This window comes from Ranitomeya variabilis, chromosome 8, assembly GCF_051348905.1.
Source record: "Ranitomeya variabilis isolate aRanVar5 chromosome 8, aRanVar5.hap1, whole genome shotgun sequence".
In the NCBI taxonomy this organism is placed as follows: Eukaryota; Metazoa; Chordata; class Amphibia; order Anura; family Dendrobatidae; genus Ranitomeya; species Ranitomeya variabilis.
The window spans coordinates 203,265,168-203,284,216 of NC_135239.1; the positions used below are offsets into that span (position 1 = coordinate 203,265,168).

At 43.4% G+C, this 19,049-nt stretch overlaps 1 protein-coding gene across 2 annotated transcripts in view; it reads left to right on the top strand.

Annotated features, from left to right (window-relative positions):
- CPNE9 (copine family member 9) overlaps positions 1-19,049 on the top strand; it is a 262,960-nt gene that overhangs the window by 40,773 nt on the left and 203,138 nt on the right. The window contains exons 1-3 of one of the 2 annotated variants that reach the window (XM_077276308.1): positions 2,318-2,368; positions 15,940-15,980; positions 16,544-16,590. In XM_077276308.1, coding sequence (XP_077132423.1) covers positions 15,953-15,980; positions 16,544-16,590 — 75 coding nt within the window. In that variant the 5' untranslated portion in view covers positions 2,318-2,368; positions 15,940-15,952. Of the gene's footprint in view, positions 1-2,317; positions 2,369-15,939; positions 15,981-16,543; positions 16,591-19,049 lie in introns of those variants that run through there. The other variant, XM_077276307.1, reaches the window with a different exon arrangement.

Here is a 19,049-nt window from a genome sequence, read left to right on the forward strand (position 1 = left end):
CATAAGATGCTCCATATTAAATTGGCCCCATAAGATGCTCCCTATATTATTGGCCCCATAAGATGCTCCCTATATTACTGGCCCCATAGGATGCTCCCTATATGACTGGCCCCATAGGATGCTCCCTATATTACTGGCCCCATAGGATGCTCCCTATATCACTGGCCCCATAGGATGCTCCCTATATCACTGGCCCCATAGGATGCTCCCTATATCACTGGCCCCATAAGATGCTCCCTATATCACTGGCCCCATAGGATGCTCCCTATATCACTGGCCCCATAAGATGCTCCCTATATCACTGGCCCCATAGGATGCTCCCTATATCACTGGCCCCATAAGATGCTCCCTATATTACTGGCCCCATAGGATGCTCCCTATATCACTGGCCCCATAGGATGCTCCCTATATCACTGGCCCCATAAGATGCTCCCTATATCACTGGCCCCATAGGATGCTCCCTATATCACTGGCCCCATAAGATGCTCCCTATATTACTGGCCCCATAGGATGCTCCCTATATCAATGGCCCCATAAGATGCTCCCTATATTACTGGCCCCATAGGATGCTCCCTATATTACTGGCCCCATATATTGCTCCAAATATAAAAAAAAAAAATTAAATACTCACCTCTCATTGCTTGACGCTGCTCTGCTCTGGATTCCTCACCGTCGGCGTCTTCCTGCTCTGCGCTGTGACTGCTCAGGCAGAGGGCGCACACTGGTGACGTCATTGCGCCCTCTGACTTGAACGTCACAGTCAGAGGATGGAAGACGCTGCAGCGATGGAAGCGGGAGAGGTAAGTATCGCAAGTGCCGGAGCCCGGAGAAGGCAGGGGGTCCACTCACGGGGGCGGCACCATAGCACGCCAGTGTCCTCGACGGCGAGGGGGGCCCCCTGCCTGCTCAGGGCCCTGGCACTTGCCCGGGTGCTGACGCCCGCCCTGGGTGGATATTACAGGCAGCGGGGCGGCTCCCTAGGGACTTTTTTTCTGTGATTGTCAGCGAGCCACGTCAGGGGCAGGCGAGCCACATGTGGCTTGCAAGCTACGGGTTGGGGACCCCTATAGTCTGTGACCCTAACTCTGCATCAGAGGCCGTGGACTGTACACCAAAATCCAACTTGTGAGATGTGAACCGTTCCTGGTCTCTTCCAGGGGCCCCGTCCTCCCCAGGATACAGTCTATGTTCCTGTAGGTCTCTGCCAGGGGCCCCATCCTCCCCAGGATACAGTCTATGTTCCTGTAGGTCTCTGCCAGGGGCCCCATCCTCTCCAGGATACAGTCTATGTCCCTGTTGGTCTCTGCCAGGGGCCACATCCTCCCCAGGATACAGTCTATGTCCCTGTAGGTCTCTCCAAGGGGCCCCATCCTCCCCAGGATACAGTCTATGTCCCTGTAGGTCTCTCCCAGGGGCCCCATCCTCCCCAGGATACAGTCTATGTCCCTGTTGGTCTCTGCCAGGGGCCCCATCCTCCCCAGGATACAGTCTATGTCCCTGTAGGTCTCTGCCAGGGGCCCCATCCTCCCCAGGATACAGTCTATGTTCCTGTAGGTCTCTGCCAGGGGCCTCATCCTCCCCAGGATACAGTCTATGTCCCTGTAGGTGTCTCCCAGGGGCCCCATCCTCCCCAGGATACAGTCTATGTCCCTGTTGGTCTCTGCCAGGGGCCCCATCCTCCCCAGGATACAGTCTATGTCCCTGTTGGTCTCTGCCAGGGGCCCCATCCTCCCCAGGATACAGTCTATGTCCCTGTAGGTCTCTGCCAGGGGCCCCATCCTCCCCAGGATACAGTCTATGTCCCTGTTGGTCTCTGCCAGGGGCCCCATCCTCCCCAGGATACAGTCTATGTCCCTGTAGGTCGCTGCCAGGGGCCCCATCCTCTCCAGGATACAGTCTATGTCCCTGACCACTTTGGCCAGCTCCACACCCGTGAGTAAAGTCTCTGGTCACACACAGCTTTCCTGTCAGGCTGAGCGGCCTTTAGTTTATAGATCACCTCAGTCTCCATTTGCAGCATTTGTTTGTGCTCCTGTAACTCCCCCATCTTCTTCACCAGGGCCGGTATCTCCTCTGCCAGCTGCAGCTCTGGTGCTTGCGCCGTCTCCTCTCAGGTTTTGGCTTGGATAATGGCTCTGGGTGTTTGAATGCAGAAGTCTCCTTTGGTTTTACCACAGATGACTTTATGGTGTCACCGCTGGCTCCGGGCTCCACAGCACTTTTACTGCTGCCACCCACCTGCGGCCTTGTGCGTCCTGAGCGCGCCATACCGGTCACTATGTCTCGCTGCTGCAGGTTATCCTGCCATGTCTGCCTCTCCAGAGATGTCCGGCTCTGCCTGTGTGGAGGAGTGAGCCGCACACCTGAGGTCAGTAATGGCGTCTGCTTCACCTTCTCTGCACCAGGCTGGGGCAGTTTACTGACAGAAAAGTCCTTTGGGGAATTACTGGACCTTGGGCTGTGCTGCATTTCTTTATTTACTGACACTTTTACCTCAGGTTTCCTTGTTGTTACTGGAGCTGGTGTATCTTCCATAACTTTACTCACATTCACTCTGCTTTCTGCCATCATGGCAGCAGTGGAGCTTTGGCTTGTTGTTTTACATTGCTTTTATGGTGGCTTTGGGATGTGTAATAATAATAATAATAATCTTTATTTTTATATAGCGCTAACATATTACGCAGCGCTTTACAGTTTGAACACATTATCATCGCTGTCCCCTTTGGGGCTCACAATCTAAATTCCCTATCAGTATGTCTTTGAAATGTGGGAGGAAACCGGAGTGCCCGGAGGAAACCCACGCAAACACGGAGAGAACATACAAACTCTTTGCAGATGTTGTCCAAGGTGGGATTAGAACCCAGGACTCCAGCGCTGCAAGGCTGCTGTGCTAACCACTGCGCCACCGTGCTGCCCGGAATGTGTATTCCCATTAGGCCGGGGACACACACAACGTATAAAAAAGGTCCGTTTTTGACAGACGAGAATCGCACAAATGTTTCCAAAACAGTGATCCGTGTGCAGTGCGAGGATGCGATTTCCTCGCATCAAATGATCCTTTTGACATCCGTGTGACATCCGTATGGCATCTGTACTGCGATATTTTCTCGCAGGCTTGCAAAACCGACATCTAATGGATTTATGTGCTCAAATGTTCGTTAAAACATATATACAGTATATATATATATATATATATATATATATATATATATATATATATATATATATATCATTGAGACACACACACATATATATATATATATACTGTATTTATATTTAATTCAGCGCGAGATATGTGAAAAGCCGGTAATTCAATTGCCGGCTTTTCAATTCTCCTTCCGAAACCCGACATGATATGAGACATGGTTTACATACAGTAAACCATCTCATATCCCTTTTTTTTTGCATATTCCACACTACTAATGTTAGTAGTGTGTATGTGCAAAATTTGGGCGCTGTAGCTTGTAAAATAAAGGGTTAAATGGCGGAAAAAATTGGCGTGGGCTCCCGCGCAATTTTCTCCGCCAGAGTAGTAAAGCCAGTGACTGAGGGCAGATATTAATAGCCAGGAGAGGGTCCATGGTTATTGGCCCCCCCCCTGGCTACAAACATCTGCCCCCAGCCACCCCAGAAAAGGCACATCTGGAAGATTTTACCACTCTGGCGGAGAAAATTGCGCGGGAGCCCACGCCAATTTTTTCCGCCATTTAACCCTTTATTTTACAACCTACAGCGCCCAAATTTTGCACATACACACTACTAACATTAGTAGTGTGGAATACGCAAAAAAAAAGGGATATGAGATGGTTTACTGTATGTAAACCATGTCTCATATCATGTTGGGTTTCGGAAGGAGAAATGAAAAGCCGGCAATTGAATTACCGGCTTTTCTCTAACACCGGTGCGTATTTCTCGCAATGCACACGCATGGTCCGTGTGTAATCCGATTTTTTCTCGCACCCATAGACTTGCATTGGCGAGTCTCGGCCGAGATACGCTGACAATCGCAGCATGCTGCGATTTTACTCGGATCCTGAATACGGCGGAGAAAATATCGGATGATGGGAGCTGCACCATAGGTTAACATTGGGCCGAGTGCTATGCGATTTTTTATCGCATAGCACTCGTCCGTATTACGGTCCAGTGTGACCCCGGCCTTAGAAGAAGACTGGGAGCTTTCTCCCAGTCTAGGCCGAGAAGCCTGGGCCTTGCTTGGGGAGCTTCCACGCCCAGGGTGGCCCCTCCCCGGGCTTGCTCCAGACATGAGGAGAACTGTTGAGATGAGTAATCACAGCTAGGAGCAGTATTATCATACCTCCCAACTTTTGAAGATGGGAAAGAGGGACAAAGTTTGGGGCGCGCAACGCGCGCCGCAGCAAATTTTAGGCCATGCCTCTAACCACACCCATTCATAATTAGTCACACCCATATCCACGTCCCAACCACACCCATTTAGCACTGCTGATCACACTGTTTCATATACAACAATTATAAACAAAAAAATATGGCCACACAGTGCTCCATACTGTATAATGGCCACACATGATGCTCCATACTGTATGATGACCACACATGATGCTCCATACTGTATGATGACCACACATGATGCTCCATACTGTATGATGACCACACATGATGCTCCATACTGTATAATGACCACACATGATGCTCCATACTGTATAATGACTGCACATGATGCTCCATACTGTATAATGACTGCACATGATGCTCCATACTGTATATTGGCCACACAGTGCTCCATACTGTATAATGGCCAAACATGATGCTCCATACTGTATGATGGCCACACATGATGCTCCATACTGTATGATGACCACACATGATGCTCCATACTGTATAATGACCACACATGATGCTCCATACTGTATGATGACCACACATGATGCTCCATACTGTATAATGACCGCACATGATGCTCCATACTGTATAATGACTGCACATGATGCTCCATACTGTATAATGACCGCACATGATGCTCCATACTGTATACTGACTGCACATGATGCTCCATACTGTATAATGACCGCACATGATGCTCCATACTGTATAATGACCGCACATGATGCTCCATACTGTATACTGACCGCACATGATGCTCCATACTGTATACTGACCGCACATGATGCTCCATACTGTATAATGACCGCACATGATGCTCCATACTGTATAATGACCGCACATGATGCCCCATACTGTATAATGACCGCACATGATGCTCCATACTGTATAATGACCGCACATGATGCTCCATACTGTATAATGACCGCACATGATGCTCCATACTGTATTATGACCGCACATGATGCTCCATACTGTATAATGACCGCACATGATGCTCCATACTGTATAATGACTGCACATGATGCTCCATACTGTATAATGACCGCACATGATGTTCCATACTGTATACTGGCTGCACATGATGCTCCATACTGTATATTGGCCACACATGATACTTCGTACCATATAATGGCCACACATGATACTTCGTACCATATAATGGCCACACATAGCTACTCCTACACACGCGGCTGCGCTCCGTACACTTGGCACACACGGCTCCGCTCCGTACACACGCGCTCCGCTCCATACACCTCGTACATACGCGCTCCGCTCCGTACACCTCGTACACATTTAGCTCCGCTCCGTACACCTCATACACACGGCTCTGCTCCGTACACCTCATACACACAGCTCCGCTCCATACACCTCATACACACACGGCTCCGCTCCGTACACCTCGCACACACGGCTCTGCTCCTTACACCTCGCACACACACGGCTCCGCTCCATACACCTCGCACACACACGGCTCCGCTCCGTACACCTCGCACACACACGGCTCCGCTCCGTACACCTCGCACACACACGGCTCCGCTCCGTACACCTCGCACACACACGGCTCCGCTCCATACACATCGCACACACGGCTCCGCTCCTTACACCTCGCACACACACGGCTCCGCTCCATACACCTCGCACACACACGGCTCCGCTCCGTACACCTCACACACACACGGCTCCGCTCCATACACCTCGCACACACACGGCTCCGCTCCATACACCTCATACACACACGGCTCCGCTCCATACACCTCGCACACACACGGCTCCGCTCCGTACACCTCGCACACACACGGCTCCGCTCCATACACCTCGCACACACATGGCTCTGCTACATCCACACTGTACACCTCCTGACCCCTCACAAGGCATTACTTATCTCATCCTGCAGCACCATGTGGCAAGTTGGCAACCAGCAAGCCACAGTCGAGTCCTGCAATCCACGGAGGTCCCGATCATGTGACCCCTGACTCCTCCCCTCCTGTGACCTCATCACAGGTCCCGTCCTGTGCGCAGAAAGCAGGCAGCCATACGGAAGGGTAAGGGCCCGGGGCATGGCTTAGTACAAGGGGGCGTGTCGGCTGCTTCTGCTGTCTGCGGGACACAGAGCGTCCAGTGCTGGACAGAGGGGCAAAGGCTCAAAACCAGGACAGTCCCGCACAATGAGGGACGGTTGGGAGCTATGGTATTATAGTAGCTATATTCTTGTATATAGGGGCAGTATTATAGTAGTTATATTCTTCTACATAGGAGGCAGTATTATAGTAGTTATATTCTTGTATATAGGGGCAGTATTATAGTAGTTATATTATTGTATATAGGGGCAGTATTATAGTAGTTATATTCTACATAGGAGCAGTATTACAGTAGTTATATTCTTCTACATAGGGGCAGTATTATAGTAGTTATATTCTTGTACATATGGGGCAGTATTATAATAGTTATATTCTTCTACATAGGGAGCAGTATTAGAGGAGTTATATTCTTCTACATAGGAGCAGTATCATAGTAGTTATATACTTGTACATAGGAGCAGTATTATAGTAGTTATATTCTTCTACATAGGGGGCAGTATTATAGTAGTATATTCTTGTACATAGGAGCAGTATTATAGTAGTTGTATTCTTTGTAGCATTTCACCCGCTAGGGGTCTAGGGGACACTCGCTTAGGTGCGTCGGATGACACTCAGGAGACACGTTTCCTTAAAAGTTCACAGGTTTATTGCTCCATAAACCACGTTGCAACAGGAACAACAGGTAAACAGTCTTACGTCAGACAGATTATTCCTCAATGTCCATAGTAGAGCTCCGCTCTCTCTCAGACCTGTAGGCACACAGGTCGTGCTATGTCCAGCACGTAGGCTCTCCAGCCTAAATGGTCTCTGTGTGGTGTTCAGGACGTCTGTCCCCACGTGGAACCGTCCAACACACAGGCCACTCTGCAGTGTCCAGCCAGGACACATGGAAGTGTGTCCACCCTGACACACACCCACACACTCCCTCCATGTGCTACACACACCTCTTTACATAGGTGTAACCACACCCAGGTACCTGTCACATGGCTAGTCAGGTGAGCGTGACATCACCACAGGTCCTCACACACAAAACCATCTTACGTGTTCAGACACACCTCTTTGGGAGGGTTTGTAGGTGACTGAACCCACCCATCTCTCCAATCACCTGGAAGCCTTCCCAATGTAAACAAATCCCTCAGCAGTAGATCTGCTTGAGCAAAACATACCCAGGCTTCCATCACAGGGCCACCCACCTCTGCGATACATACCGTCCATCAATCACATGACCAGTCGCTATGCCACATCTTCTACATAGGGGCAGTATTATAGTAGTTATATTCTTCTACATAGGGGCAATATTATAGTAGTTATATTCTTGTACATAGGGGAAGTATTATAGTAGTTATATTCTTCTATATAGGGGCAGTATTATAGTAGTTATATTCTTCTACATAGGGGCAATATTATAGTAGTTATATTCTTGTACATAGGGGAAGTATTATAGTAGTTATATTCCTGTATATAGGAGCAGTATTATAGTAGTTATATCCTTGTACATAGGAGCAGTATTATAGTAGTTATATTCTTGTACATAGAAGCAGTATTATAGTAGTTATATTCTGGTACATAGGGGGCAGTATTACAGTAGTTATATTCTGGTACATAGGGGGAGTATAATAGTAGTTATATTCTTGTGCATAGTGGGCAGTATTATAGTAGTTATATTCTTGTACATAGGAGCAGTATTATAGTAGTTATATTCTTGTACACAGGAGCAGTATTATAGTAGTTATATTCTTATATATAGGGGCAGTATTATAGTAGTTATATTCTTTTAATTGGGGTAGTATTATAGTAGTTATATTCTTGTACATAGGGGCAGTATTATAGTAGTTATATTCTTGCACATAGGGGTAGTATTATAGTAGTTATATTCTTGTACATAGGAGCAGTATTATAGTAGTTATATTCTTGTATATAGGAGCAGTATTATAGTAGTTATATTCTTCTACATAGGGGCAGTATTATAGTAGTTATATTCTACATAGGGGCAATATTATAGTAGTTATATTCTTGTACATAGTGGGCAGTATTATAGTAGTTATATTCTTCTACATAGGAGCAGTATTATAGTAGTTATATTCTGGTACATAGGGGGCAGTATTACAGTAGTTATATTCTTCTACATAGGGGCAGTATTATAGTAGTTATATTCTTCTACACAGGGGCAGTATTATAGTAGTTATATTCTTCTACACAGGGGCAGTATTATAGTAGTTATATTCTTCTATATAGGGGCAGTATTATAGTAGTTATATTCTTGTACATAGGGGCAGTATTATAGTAGTTATATTCTTGTACATAGGAGCAGTATTATAGTAGTTATATTCTTGTATATAGGGGCAGCATTATAGTAGTTATATTCTTGTATATAGGAGCAGTATTATAGTAGTTATATTCTTGTACATAGGGGCAGTATTATAGTAGTTATATTCTTGTACATAGGGGGCAGTATTATAGTAGTTATATTATTGTACATAGGAGCAGTATTATAGTAGTTATATTCTTGTACATAGGGGCAGTATTATAGTAGTTATATTCTTGTACATAGGGGCAGTATTATAGTAGTTATATTCTTGTACATAGGGGCAGTATTATAGTAGTTATATTCTTGTACATAGGAGCAGTATTATAGTAGTTATATTCTTGTACATAGGAGCAGTATTATAGTAGTTATATTCTTGTACATAGGGGCAGTATTATAGTAGTTATATTCTTGTACATAGGAGCAGTATTATAGTAGTTATATTCTTGTACATAGGAGCAGTATTATAGTAGTTATATTCTTGTATATAGGGGCAGCATTATAGTAGTTATATTCTTGTATATAGGGGCAGTATTATAGTAGTTATATTCTTGTATATAGGGGCAGTATTATAGTAGTTATATTCTTGTATATAGGAGCAGTATTATAGTAGTTATATTCTTGTACATAGGAGCAGTATTATAGTAGTTATATTCTTGTATATAGGGGCAGTATTATAGTAGTTATATTCTTGTACATAGGAGCAGTATTATAGTAGTTATATTCTTGTACATAGGGGCAGTATTATAGTACTTATATTCTTGTACATAGGAGCAGCATTATAGTAGTTATACTCTTGTATATAGGGGCAGTAATTGGCATTAATATCCACTGTGTCTGGAATGGCTCTTTAGATTGCATTTGTTATCTGCAGTTTCATTGTGGATGAGAACAGCTTTAGATAACCTTGCCCTGCGTCACGCTTTCTTCACCAAGCCGCCATATGACTCTCTATGGACCGCAGTGGTCTTTATCTGCGCCTTCATATTAGTATGTGACTCTACAAACATCTCTTGATCTTCTACTTCACAGGAATTCTTCTATAGGATTTAATTTCTGTCTCCATAAAAGAAACTCCATACAAAAAGGCAGCGTGTGAAGTGCCGGCTGTGAAGCTGAGAATTTTGTCTGCTAGGAATAGAGGGACGGACTAAGGATAATGCAACGTCCTTGTATAGGAAGAACGAGGACGGCAGAAGCCGGAGTTAGATGAAAATTCCCAGAGACCCCAAGGTCTCTTGAAGTGTTAGGCAGAGCAAAAAATACCCTAATTTCTGCGACAAAGTCAATGCAAAGTCTTTCAGAGGTTACTGAAGAAATCAAGAAAATTATTTTTAAGATGTACAACTTCTTACAAGTTAAAGGGAACCGATTTTACTACTGTAACCTTCAAATATCTTGAATTCAGGAGGTCCTACATTTAGGGCTCTTATTAGAAAGAGTTGCTACAAAGTATCTCACTTCAGAGGGATTTCAATGAGGAATGTGTAATACTTTATTTCTCCTGTGGAGGTGCTGTAGGGAAAGTTAACACTTGCTCCTCGGCTTCCTCAAAGGTTGCGGCTCATCACTGGGGGGTTCCTCCAGCACAACCTCCTGGGAACAGATTGGATACACTAATATTATAGTGTCCATACTGGTTGTCAGTCTTCTTTCCGCAGACCATAAATTCCGCTCCTTCTTTGCTTATCATGGTGCCAGATTCACTAGACAGCACCTAAAAGCAAAGAAAAAAATAAAGTTTGTCTTTCTGGCCATTAATTTTTCTTTTTCTACCACCAGTAACATATTGAAAGCCATGAAAAAGCTTCAGCGGGTTTAATGTAAGAAAAGGATTTTTGGAGATTAAGTCTGTAGCTGAGCGAAGAGCCAGATACTTTACAAGAGAATTCTTTCTGTGACACACGTTTAGCTCAGGAACATCTTGGGATTTATCAAGTCAGGAAAATACAAGAAAGTATTAGATTACAGGAAAACCTCCTTCAACCAGAAATCCAGGCCATCGCATTGAGCACAGAAACATTTTAGATGATGGTTTCGCCACATAAGACCTTTTTCAGGTGATACAAATAATTCCTAAACACGCCCACTGTGATGTCATTATTCAGTAATGTCGAATTAATAAAGCGTATAAAAATTTGCTTTCCCAATTTTTTGGAAGTAGTCCTAGCAAATGTTGGAATATCCCTGGCTGAAAACAGACAGCATTTAATAGAAGGTCCCAGTTGCACCATTAGCAGAGTGAAACATCTCAAATTGCCCAAATTAGTATTAGCAGGATTTCGTCATTCTCTTTCCATTGTATCCATTATTTCAGATAAATATTTACTAACATCATCATTGATAAATTAGCGATGTTTAATCCCACAAGAGGCAGGAACATCTATTTTTTACCTAATCCCCTGCTCCTTTTTAGCCAGGTCATGTCCTAATTTTTCAGGATTGTTTCCGAAAATCAGGAACAGTCTCAACAAATTAAGCAAAAACTTTCTGGTCTTGTTTAGGAATTTTTTTTCATCCAGGTCAAAAAAATTTTCAAATTGCCAAAATCACGACATTTAAGCCTAACCCTCTGAAAACACCTTCCAAAATCCAGTATATGGGATTGTATGGCCAAAATCAGGATTGCCAACAAGAATGTTGCAGGGGCACCTGCTTTTATGGTCTTGGTTGAAAATTATGCTTTGCAATGGCTGTATGAGGCCAGAACCTGGAGGACAAAGCATCTTTAGGGTATGTGCACACGTTGCGGATCTGCAGCGGATTTCAGTTTTCCATGCCTTGTACAGTACCATGTAAACCTATAGAAAAACAAATCCCAGTGCACATGGTGCGGAAAATACCGCGCGGAAATGCTGCAGTTTATTTTCTGCAGCATGTCAATTCTTTTTGCGGAATCCACAGCGTTTTACACCTGTTCCATAATAGGAATCCGCAGGTGTGAAAACACATGTGAGATCCGCACAAAAACCGCAGGTAATCCGCAGGTAAAACGCAGGGTGTTTTACCTGCGGATTTTTAAGATTCTGCGCGAAAAAATCCGCAACGTGTGCACATAGCCTTAAGCAACTTTTTAGCTCGAAGTATAAACTTTGTTTTCATTCCTGTTCTCTGTAGAATGGTGGCTACGTGATATATTAATACCTTATATCATGTCCCGAATGAAGGTGTGCTCATGTTTTGCCCTCGGAAGGCAAGTGATATTCCGACTTTCTTATGAAGTGACAATTTGATGCTCAGCAGGAGCTTGTGCCTTGGTCCTTATCAATCTTCTGCTCTTGGAGGAAGATATGATCTGCAAATTGTGTCCTGCAACTTTGTAATAAACTTTGTGCATCAGCTACTTACTATGTGTAAGATCTGTGACTCCTCCATAGTCCAGTGATGGAGGCTTAACACCACTGCATCCGACGCTCGGCATTGTGCTTGGTGATGTACGGCTGGAAGCAGCTGCGGGGGCGCAGTGTTTGTGCTGATGAGGAGGTCTGGACTCTGCAGTTATGGTGATTTTTCTGTCTTCTGCTCCTCAGCACTCGGCCCCCCGCTCTGTAATGTTACGGGGTCTCTCCTCATGTCTGAGTTGCTGCGGCTCCTTCCACTTCTCAGTAACATCACTCACAGATGATGGGGGAAGATTTAGGAAGGGAGTGAGGGCATTAAACATTACATTTGTTAATCTGTTTTGTTACAGGACAGTTCTTCTAATTGTCACTTAATAATGGCCGCCCCTTGTGGACGACCTGCTCTGCGCGATGTAAAACTACGTCTGTCCTGAACATCCCACTTATTATCCTATTGTAATTACTGGAGCCTAATTAGGAACTAATGAGAGGAAATATCTAAATTTCAATTTACGGACTTAACCCTTACATATCATGATACAGGATCAATTATAGGGAAGGTTTCTTGTCTTAATATTTAATTTTATGCATTATGTGTAAATCTGTAGAAAATAATGAAAATATAATAATAATAATTATATATTTTATATATATATATATATATATATATATATATATATATAATTATTTATGTATTTATTTTTTTATTATAAATGCTCTGTGTATAAGAGTTGATCAGAATGGTTTGCACGACCCTGGTTAGCGACCGCCGGATCAGAGCCCTGCGAACCTCCACGTACCTGCCGCTGCCTCCTGATTAGTATCTTTGAATGTTTTTTGCTCATTTTTAGTAATTACACCTGAAAAATGTGCCGCATATGGAGCCATATCTGTTTGTGAATGGTGTTACTATCCTGCTTTATCTATGCCTCCAAGATCTGTCATTAAGCTGCCCTTACTTGTCCCATAATGGCATGACTCTGCTGATTCTGTCTCAGTCTGAACAGCAGAGCCAAAATGTGATCAGCAAAAAGCAGGAAATGCCAGCGTCCTGTGCTCTGGTGGTAGAAACTGCGATATTTCAAGATTTATTTATATGTATAGTCACATAAAAACACCCCTAAATCATGCCATACACCTCCAAAGATGAGAACTTTGGAAGCATTTACATTCAGAGTAGAATTTCTGGTAGTTTTGAGGCAGTTCCCAGTAGTAGTACGTGTGTGGATATATGTGATTGGTATCAGGAATAGCAGCTCAACTTTTGATCATGTGCAACTGTCTAAAACAATGCGTCTAGGTCACTTTTTGCAGCAGTTATGTCACAATTTTACCCAGCTTGAAGACAAGATGCTAACATTTGGTGTACTGTCCCTTTAAATCATAATACATATCTACCATATTAAAAGGGGTTTGTCTACCTTTGGATACTTTTTTTTTTTTATAACCTAAATACATGTATTCGGGGCTCATTAACATTTTACAACTTTTGGCTTTTACAGACCTTTTGTATCCAGTGTTCTCTTCCTTTATATCACTCTCACTTTTCACACCATGTTGCTGCCCCTTTAACATGCAGCCCCTTTAACATGCAGCCCCTTTAACATGCAGCCCACTATTCACTGATAGGATCTCATTACCAATGGATGAGTCAATGCATCCCACAAGAATGGCACACTCTTGTCTGAAATACTCTGTGCTGCTGTGGATCGTGCTTCATTCCGTGATGCTGCCCCTTTAACGTGCAGCCCAGTAGTCAGCAATATGGTCACATAATTAATGGATTAGTCATTGTTTCCTAAAGGAACAGCGCACTGGTGTCTGAAATACTCTGTACTGCTCTAAATAACACCCAACCTTCAGATTCTGACATCTAACAATATCTCAGCTTCCAGGACAAATTGTGTGTATCCATAGGGGATGGTAGATACAGCGACTACAGGTGTCAATGCAAGCAGGTAACCTGCAGTAACTACACTAGCAGCGCTCACAGCGTTATTTCATCCAGTGCGCCATCTAGAGGTGCAGCCTAGTAATACACGTGCTGTATTAACATGCTAATCATGTAAACGCCTACATCGGAAATCTGTTTAATTTCTAAGCCTGGAAGAGTTTGAGGTGTTCTATACACATTATGTTGTCAGTGGATAATTACTCCGTATACAGATCTCACTCTGCGTCTTCAACACAAACCACTGGAAATTATATGTATGGTAGGAAGTTCATACTACGACACTTGTGTATCGGTCTTCCTAAAACGGCGCGTATAGCTAAGGATTGTGCCATATTCATTAATGTACCCCCAATGTTTGCAAACACATTACTTATCCTCTACTGGTCCTGAGTTACATCCTGTATTATCCTCCAGAGCTGCACTCACTATTCTGCTGGTGCAGTCACTGTGTACATACATTACTGATCCTGAGTTACATCCTGTATTATACCCCAGAGCTGCACTCACTATTCTGCTGGTGCAGTCACTGTCTACATACATTACTGATCCTGAGTTACATCCTGTATTATACCCCAGAGCTGCACTCACTATTCTGCTGGTGCAGTCACTGTGTACATACATTACTGATCCTGAGTTACATCCTATATTATCCTCCAGAGCTGCACTCACTATTCTGCTGGTGCAGTCGCTGTGTACATACATTACATTACTGATCCGGAGTTACATCCAGTCTTATACCCCAGAGCTGCACTCACTATTCTGCTGGTGCAGTCACTGTGTACATACATTATATTACTGATCCTGAGTTACATCTTGTATTATACCCCAGAGCTGCACTCACTGTTCTCCTGGTGCAGTCACTGTGTACATACATTACATTACTGATCCTGAGTTACCTCCTGTATTATCCTCCAGAGCTGCACTCACTATTCTGCTGGTGCAGTCACTGTGTACATACATTATATTACTGATCCTGAGTTACATCCTGTATTATACCCCAGAGCTGCACTCACTATTCTGCTGGTGCAGTCACTGTGTACATACATTACATTACTGATCCTGAGTTACACCCTATATTATACTCCAGAGCTGCACTCACTATTCTGCTGGTGCAGTCACTGTGTACATACATTATATTACTGATCCTGAGTTACACCCTATATTATACTCCAGAGCTGCACTCACTATTCTGCTGGTGCTGTCACTGTGTACATACATTACATTACTGATCCTGAGTTACATCCTGTATTATACCCCAGAGCTGCACTCACTATTCTGCTGGTGCAGTCACTGTGTACATACATTACATTACTGATCCTGAGTTACATCCTGTATTATACCCCAGAGCTGCACTCACTATTCTGCTGCTGTATATACATGTACACACATTATATGGCTGAATCTGAGTGACGTTACTTTACACATACTTGAATTCACGTCATATTCACTAAATTAATTCAATAAGAAAATATTAATGAGTTAGTGCACCGGGAATCCCCAGGAGGAGCCTGAGATAACGTACCTGCATTATTCATAGGTGATAAATATTCTATATGAGTCTTGGCCACTTACAGAACACACGTGGCTGCATACATCTATATTATAAGAGACAGTAATGGTTTCACGGGAAGATTGCAAAATCAATGAAGATCTAGCTCTGTGATGTCTACCTCCATTTGTGTAGCATTAACCCTTAGAAGCCATTTTTGCTTTCACTCAGCCAGCATGCTGTCAGTCCTTAAAGGCACATACCACCAGGGGGTGGAGCATGGCACAGTGTAAGGGGCGGATACATAGCTGTGTCCTGCTCCACCCCTAAGCCCCTGTACTGGACATGACATAGTGCATTAGCTTAGGTCAGAGTTTTTCTAAATCTCTTACTGTTCTCTTTTATTGTAGGAGTCTACTGGACATGGATACATTCTCCAAATCTGATCCAGGTAAGCAGCCGAGCAAAACTTCAGTGTAAAGCATGGGGGACAAACAAATCAGCAGCTGCTTCCATTCACTGACAGCAGGCATGATTCTTAAATATGTGATACATTCCAATACAGATCTTATTGCAGAGTTCCAGAATATTTCATGGTCCTTTGGTTAAGAAAATAGACACAATTCCTTCCTGCACTCTGATGATGTCATGCTGGTTGTGGGGGAGGGCTTTTGTGATGTCAGAGGTCTAACATGTGCTACGATCCAATCAAATGTCTCCCCTTGCTCCCCTCCCCTCTCACGGTATCCAATCTCACACTGAGAACCTGCAGCTGCATCCCCCTCCTCCTCTACCATCTAGTTTTTAGTTCTCTAGTTTTACACCAGATCGATTTTCTAGCGACTGAGGAGGTTTCTGATCATTTTCAATGAGTCTACAGACAAATAAGAAGTTGACCCTTTAATGATGCCCAGTGTTCAGATCCTTACGGGAGTCCAAAACTAAAAATAGCTAATTCTTCTGTGTTTATGTATCCTTTACTTTATCCACTTACCATCTCTTCTTGTTTTCCAGTGGTCGTTTTGTATGTACAAAGTGTTGGGAACAAAGAATGGACCGAGGTAAGTTATTATTCTTCTTCTTTATTTTTTGGCTCCATAAACAGTGTCACTATTGCTAATGGCCGTGCCTCGTATGGCGGTATGGCAGCATCTGCATTAAAATATACGGGGCTCGCTAAGCTGCAATACAAGCCACAGCATTGTGAACAGTAGTCGAATCATGAGACCGGTACAAGGATTGTTTGTAAACATGGAGGACATAAATCCGCACACTGGCTGTATACACAAAACGGCAGGTTATTTTTTTTTTAATTTAAAACATGTTGCATTAGCTCATCAATGCACAAGCCCCAATATGTTCTCCATTCAGATTGCATGTTTCCCTGCTGTTGCAAATTATCCTTTTCTTCAAAGAGCAAATCTGCACGTCGTTGAGCAATGTAATTATATGGCATCATCCCAACCTTGGGTGAATTTCTAATGTAAAAGGTGGCAGGTCATTTCACAAGCAACTACCCATTAACCTGATAGTAAAAAAAAAGGTGCATTTAGAAGTTTCCTGCCAAGATGATGAAGTTGTCGTTTCTGCACATTCCTGGTCTTTAGAAGATGAGAACCAGGGATCCATTCCATCATATTCTTATTATTTAGGGCTTCCTCAAACAGACTGAGGGTAGCGACAATTATCAGGTTCATGCCAGGTCATGAAAAGGATGTCCTTTAATGTTCCTATGATATAATCGACGATAATACTGCCCCCTATATACAAGAATATAACTACTATAATACTGCTCCTATGTACAAGAATATAACTACTATAATACTGCACCTATGTACAAGAATATAACTACTATAATACTGCACCTATGTACAAGAATATAACTACTATAATACTGCACCTATGTACAAGAATATAACTACTATAATACTGCCCCTATGTACAAGAATATAACTACTATAATACTGCCCCTATGTACAAGAATATAACTACTATAATACTGCTCCTACGTACAAGAATATAACTACTATAATACTGCTCCTATGTACAGGAATATAACTAGTATAATACTACCAGTATGTATAAGAATATAACTACTATAATACTGCCCCTATGTACAAGAATATAACTACTATAATACTGCTCCTATGTACAAGAATATAACTACTATAATACTGCTCCTATGTACAAGAATATAACTACTATAATACTGCTCCTATGTACAAGAATATAACTACTATAATACTGCCCCTATGTACAAGAATATAACTACTATAATACTGCCCCTATGTACAAGAATATAACTACTATAATACTGCTCCCATGTACAAGAATAGAACTACTATAATACTGCTCCTATATACAATGTTGGAATTACTATATATATTTTTTTCTTTTTGCAATTCCTCTTGTTCATGGTACTAAGGCTGGATTGCAACTTGTTGGATAGTTCTTCCTGCTCCCAAGAAAAAGAAAGCACAAAAATGTTCCTGTGTTTATCAAGTGAACACTTCTGTATCCATTAATTTTGCAGAGATCAGATGAGCTCTTCTCCTTGATGTGTAGTGCTGGGTTGTTCGCGGAGTCGGTGTTTGCAGAAGGAAACTAGGGCAGGAGTATTACCCTGGATTTCTCAAAACTAAATCCTTCCTGGTTTTCTCAGACACAGATACGGCTCTGAGTCTCTGATTCAATCTATAGTTGAATGTTCTAGGAAAATAATAAATACATTCTTTGCCTATGGGCACTGGAGTGTAACTATCGGGGGTGCAGAAGTCTCTACGTCCCCTCTGCCACAAAATAAGATACCAGTATTAAACAGGCACATGGTACGCGGGGGCCCCGCTGCAGAGTTTGCATCGCCAGCGGCTCAGGTGCTTTGCAACATCTCTGAGCTTGTGATATTGTGATATTATTCCAGGGTATTGCCCCGTCCTACATGTGTCTGTATCTGGTGCATTAGTGCGCTCGCTATGAATTACCCCAGTAAATTCCTTTTTTATTTCCCTGAAGGAAGTGGAAATATCACATTACCTGTACTATAAGCTGTGAGGATCTGAGAGTAATATTATCGAGCATTTGTGTTTCCGCCTGCGCTGCATAACTTTATAATTCCAAATGACATTTTCATCTGACTGCATTGTATTTCACTAATTACGTCCATTCATTCATTATACACCTTTCCTCTGAGTCTAAGGCCGGTTTCACACGTCAGTGGCTCCGGTACGTGAGGTGACAGTTTCCTCACGTACCGGAGACACTGACACACGTAGACCCATAAAAATCAATGCATCTGTGCAGATGTCATTGATTTTTTGCGGACCGTGTCTCCGTGTGCCAAACACGGAGACATGTCAGTGTTCGTGGGAGCGCACGTTTTACACGGACCCAATAGAGTCAATGGGTCCGCGTAAAACACGGACCTCACACGGACATTCTCCGTCTGGGGTCCGTGTGCGTGCAGGAGACAGCGCTACAGTAAGCGCTGTCCCCCCCACATGGTGCTGAAGCCGGTATTCAT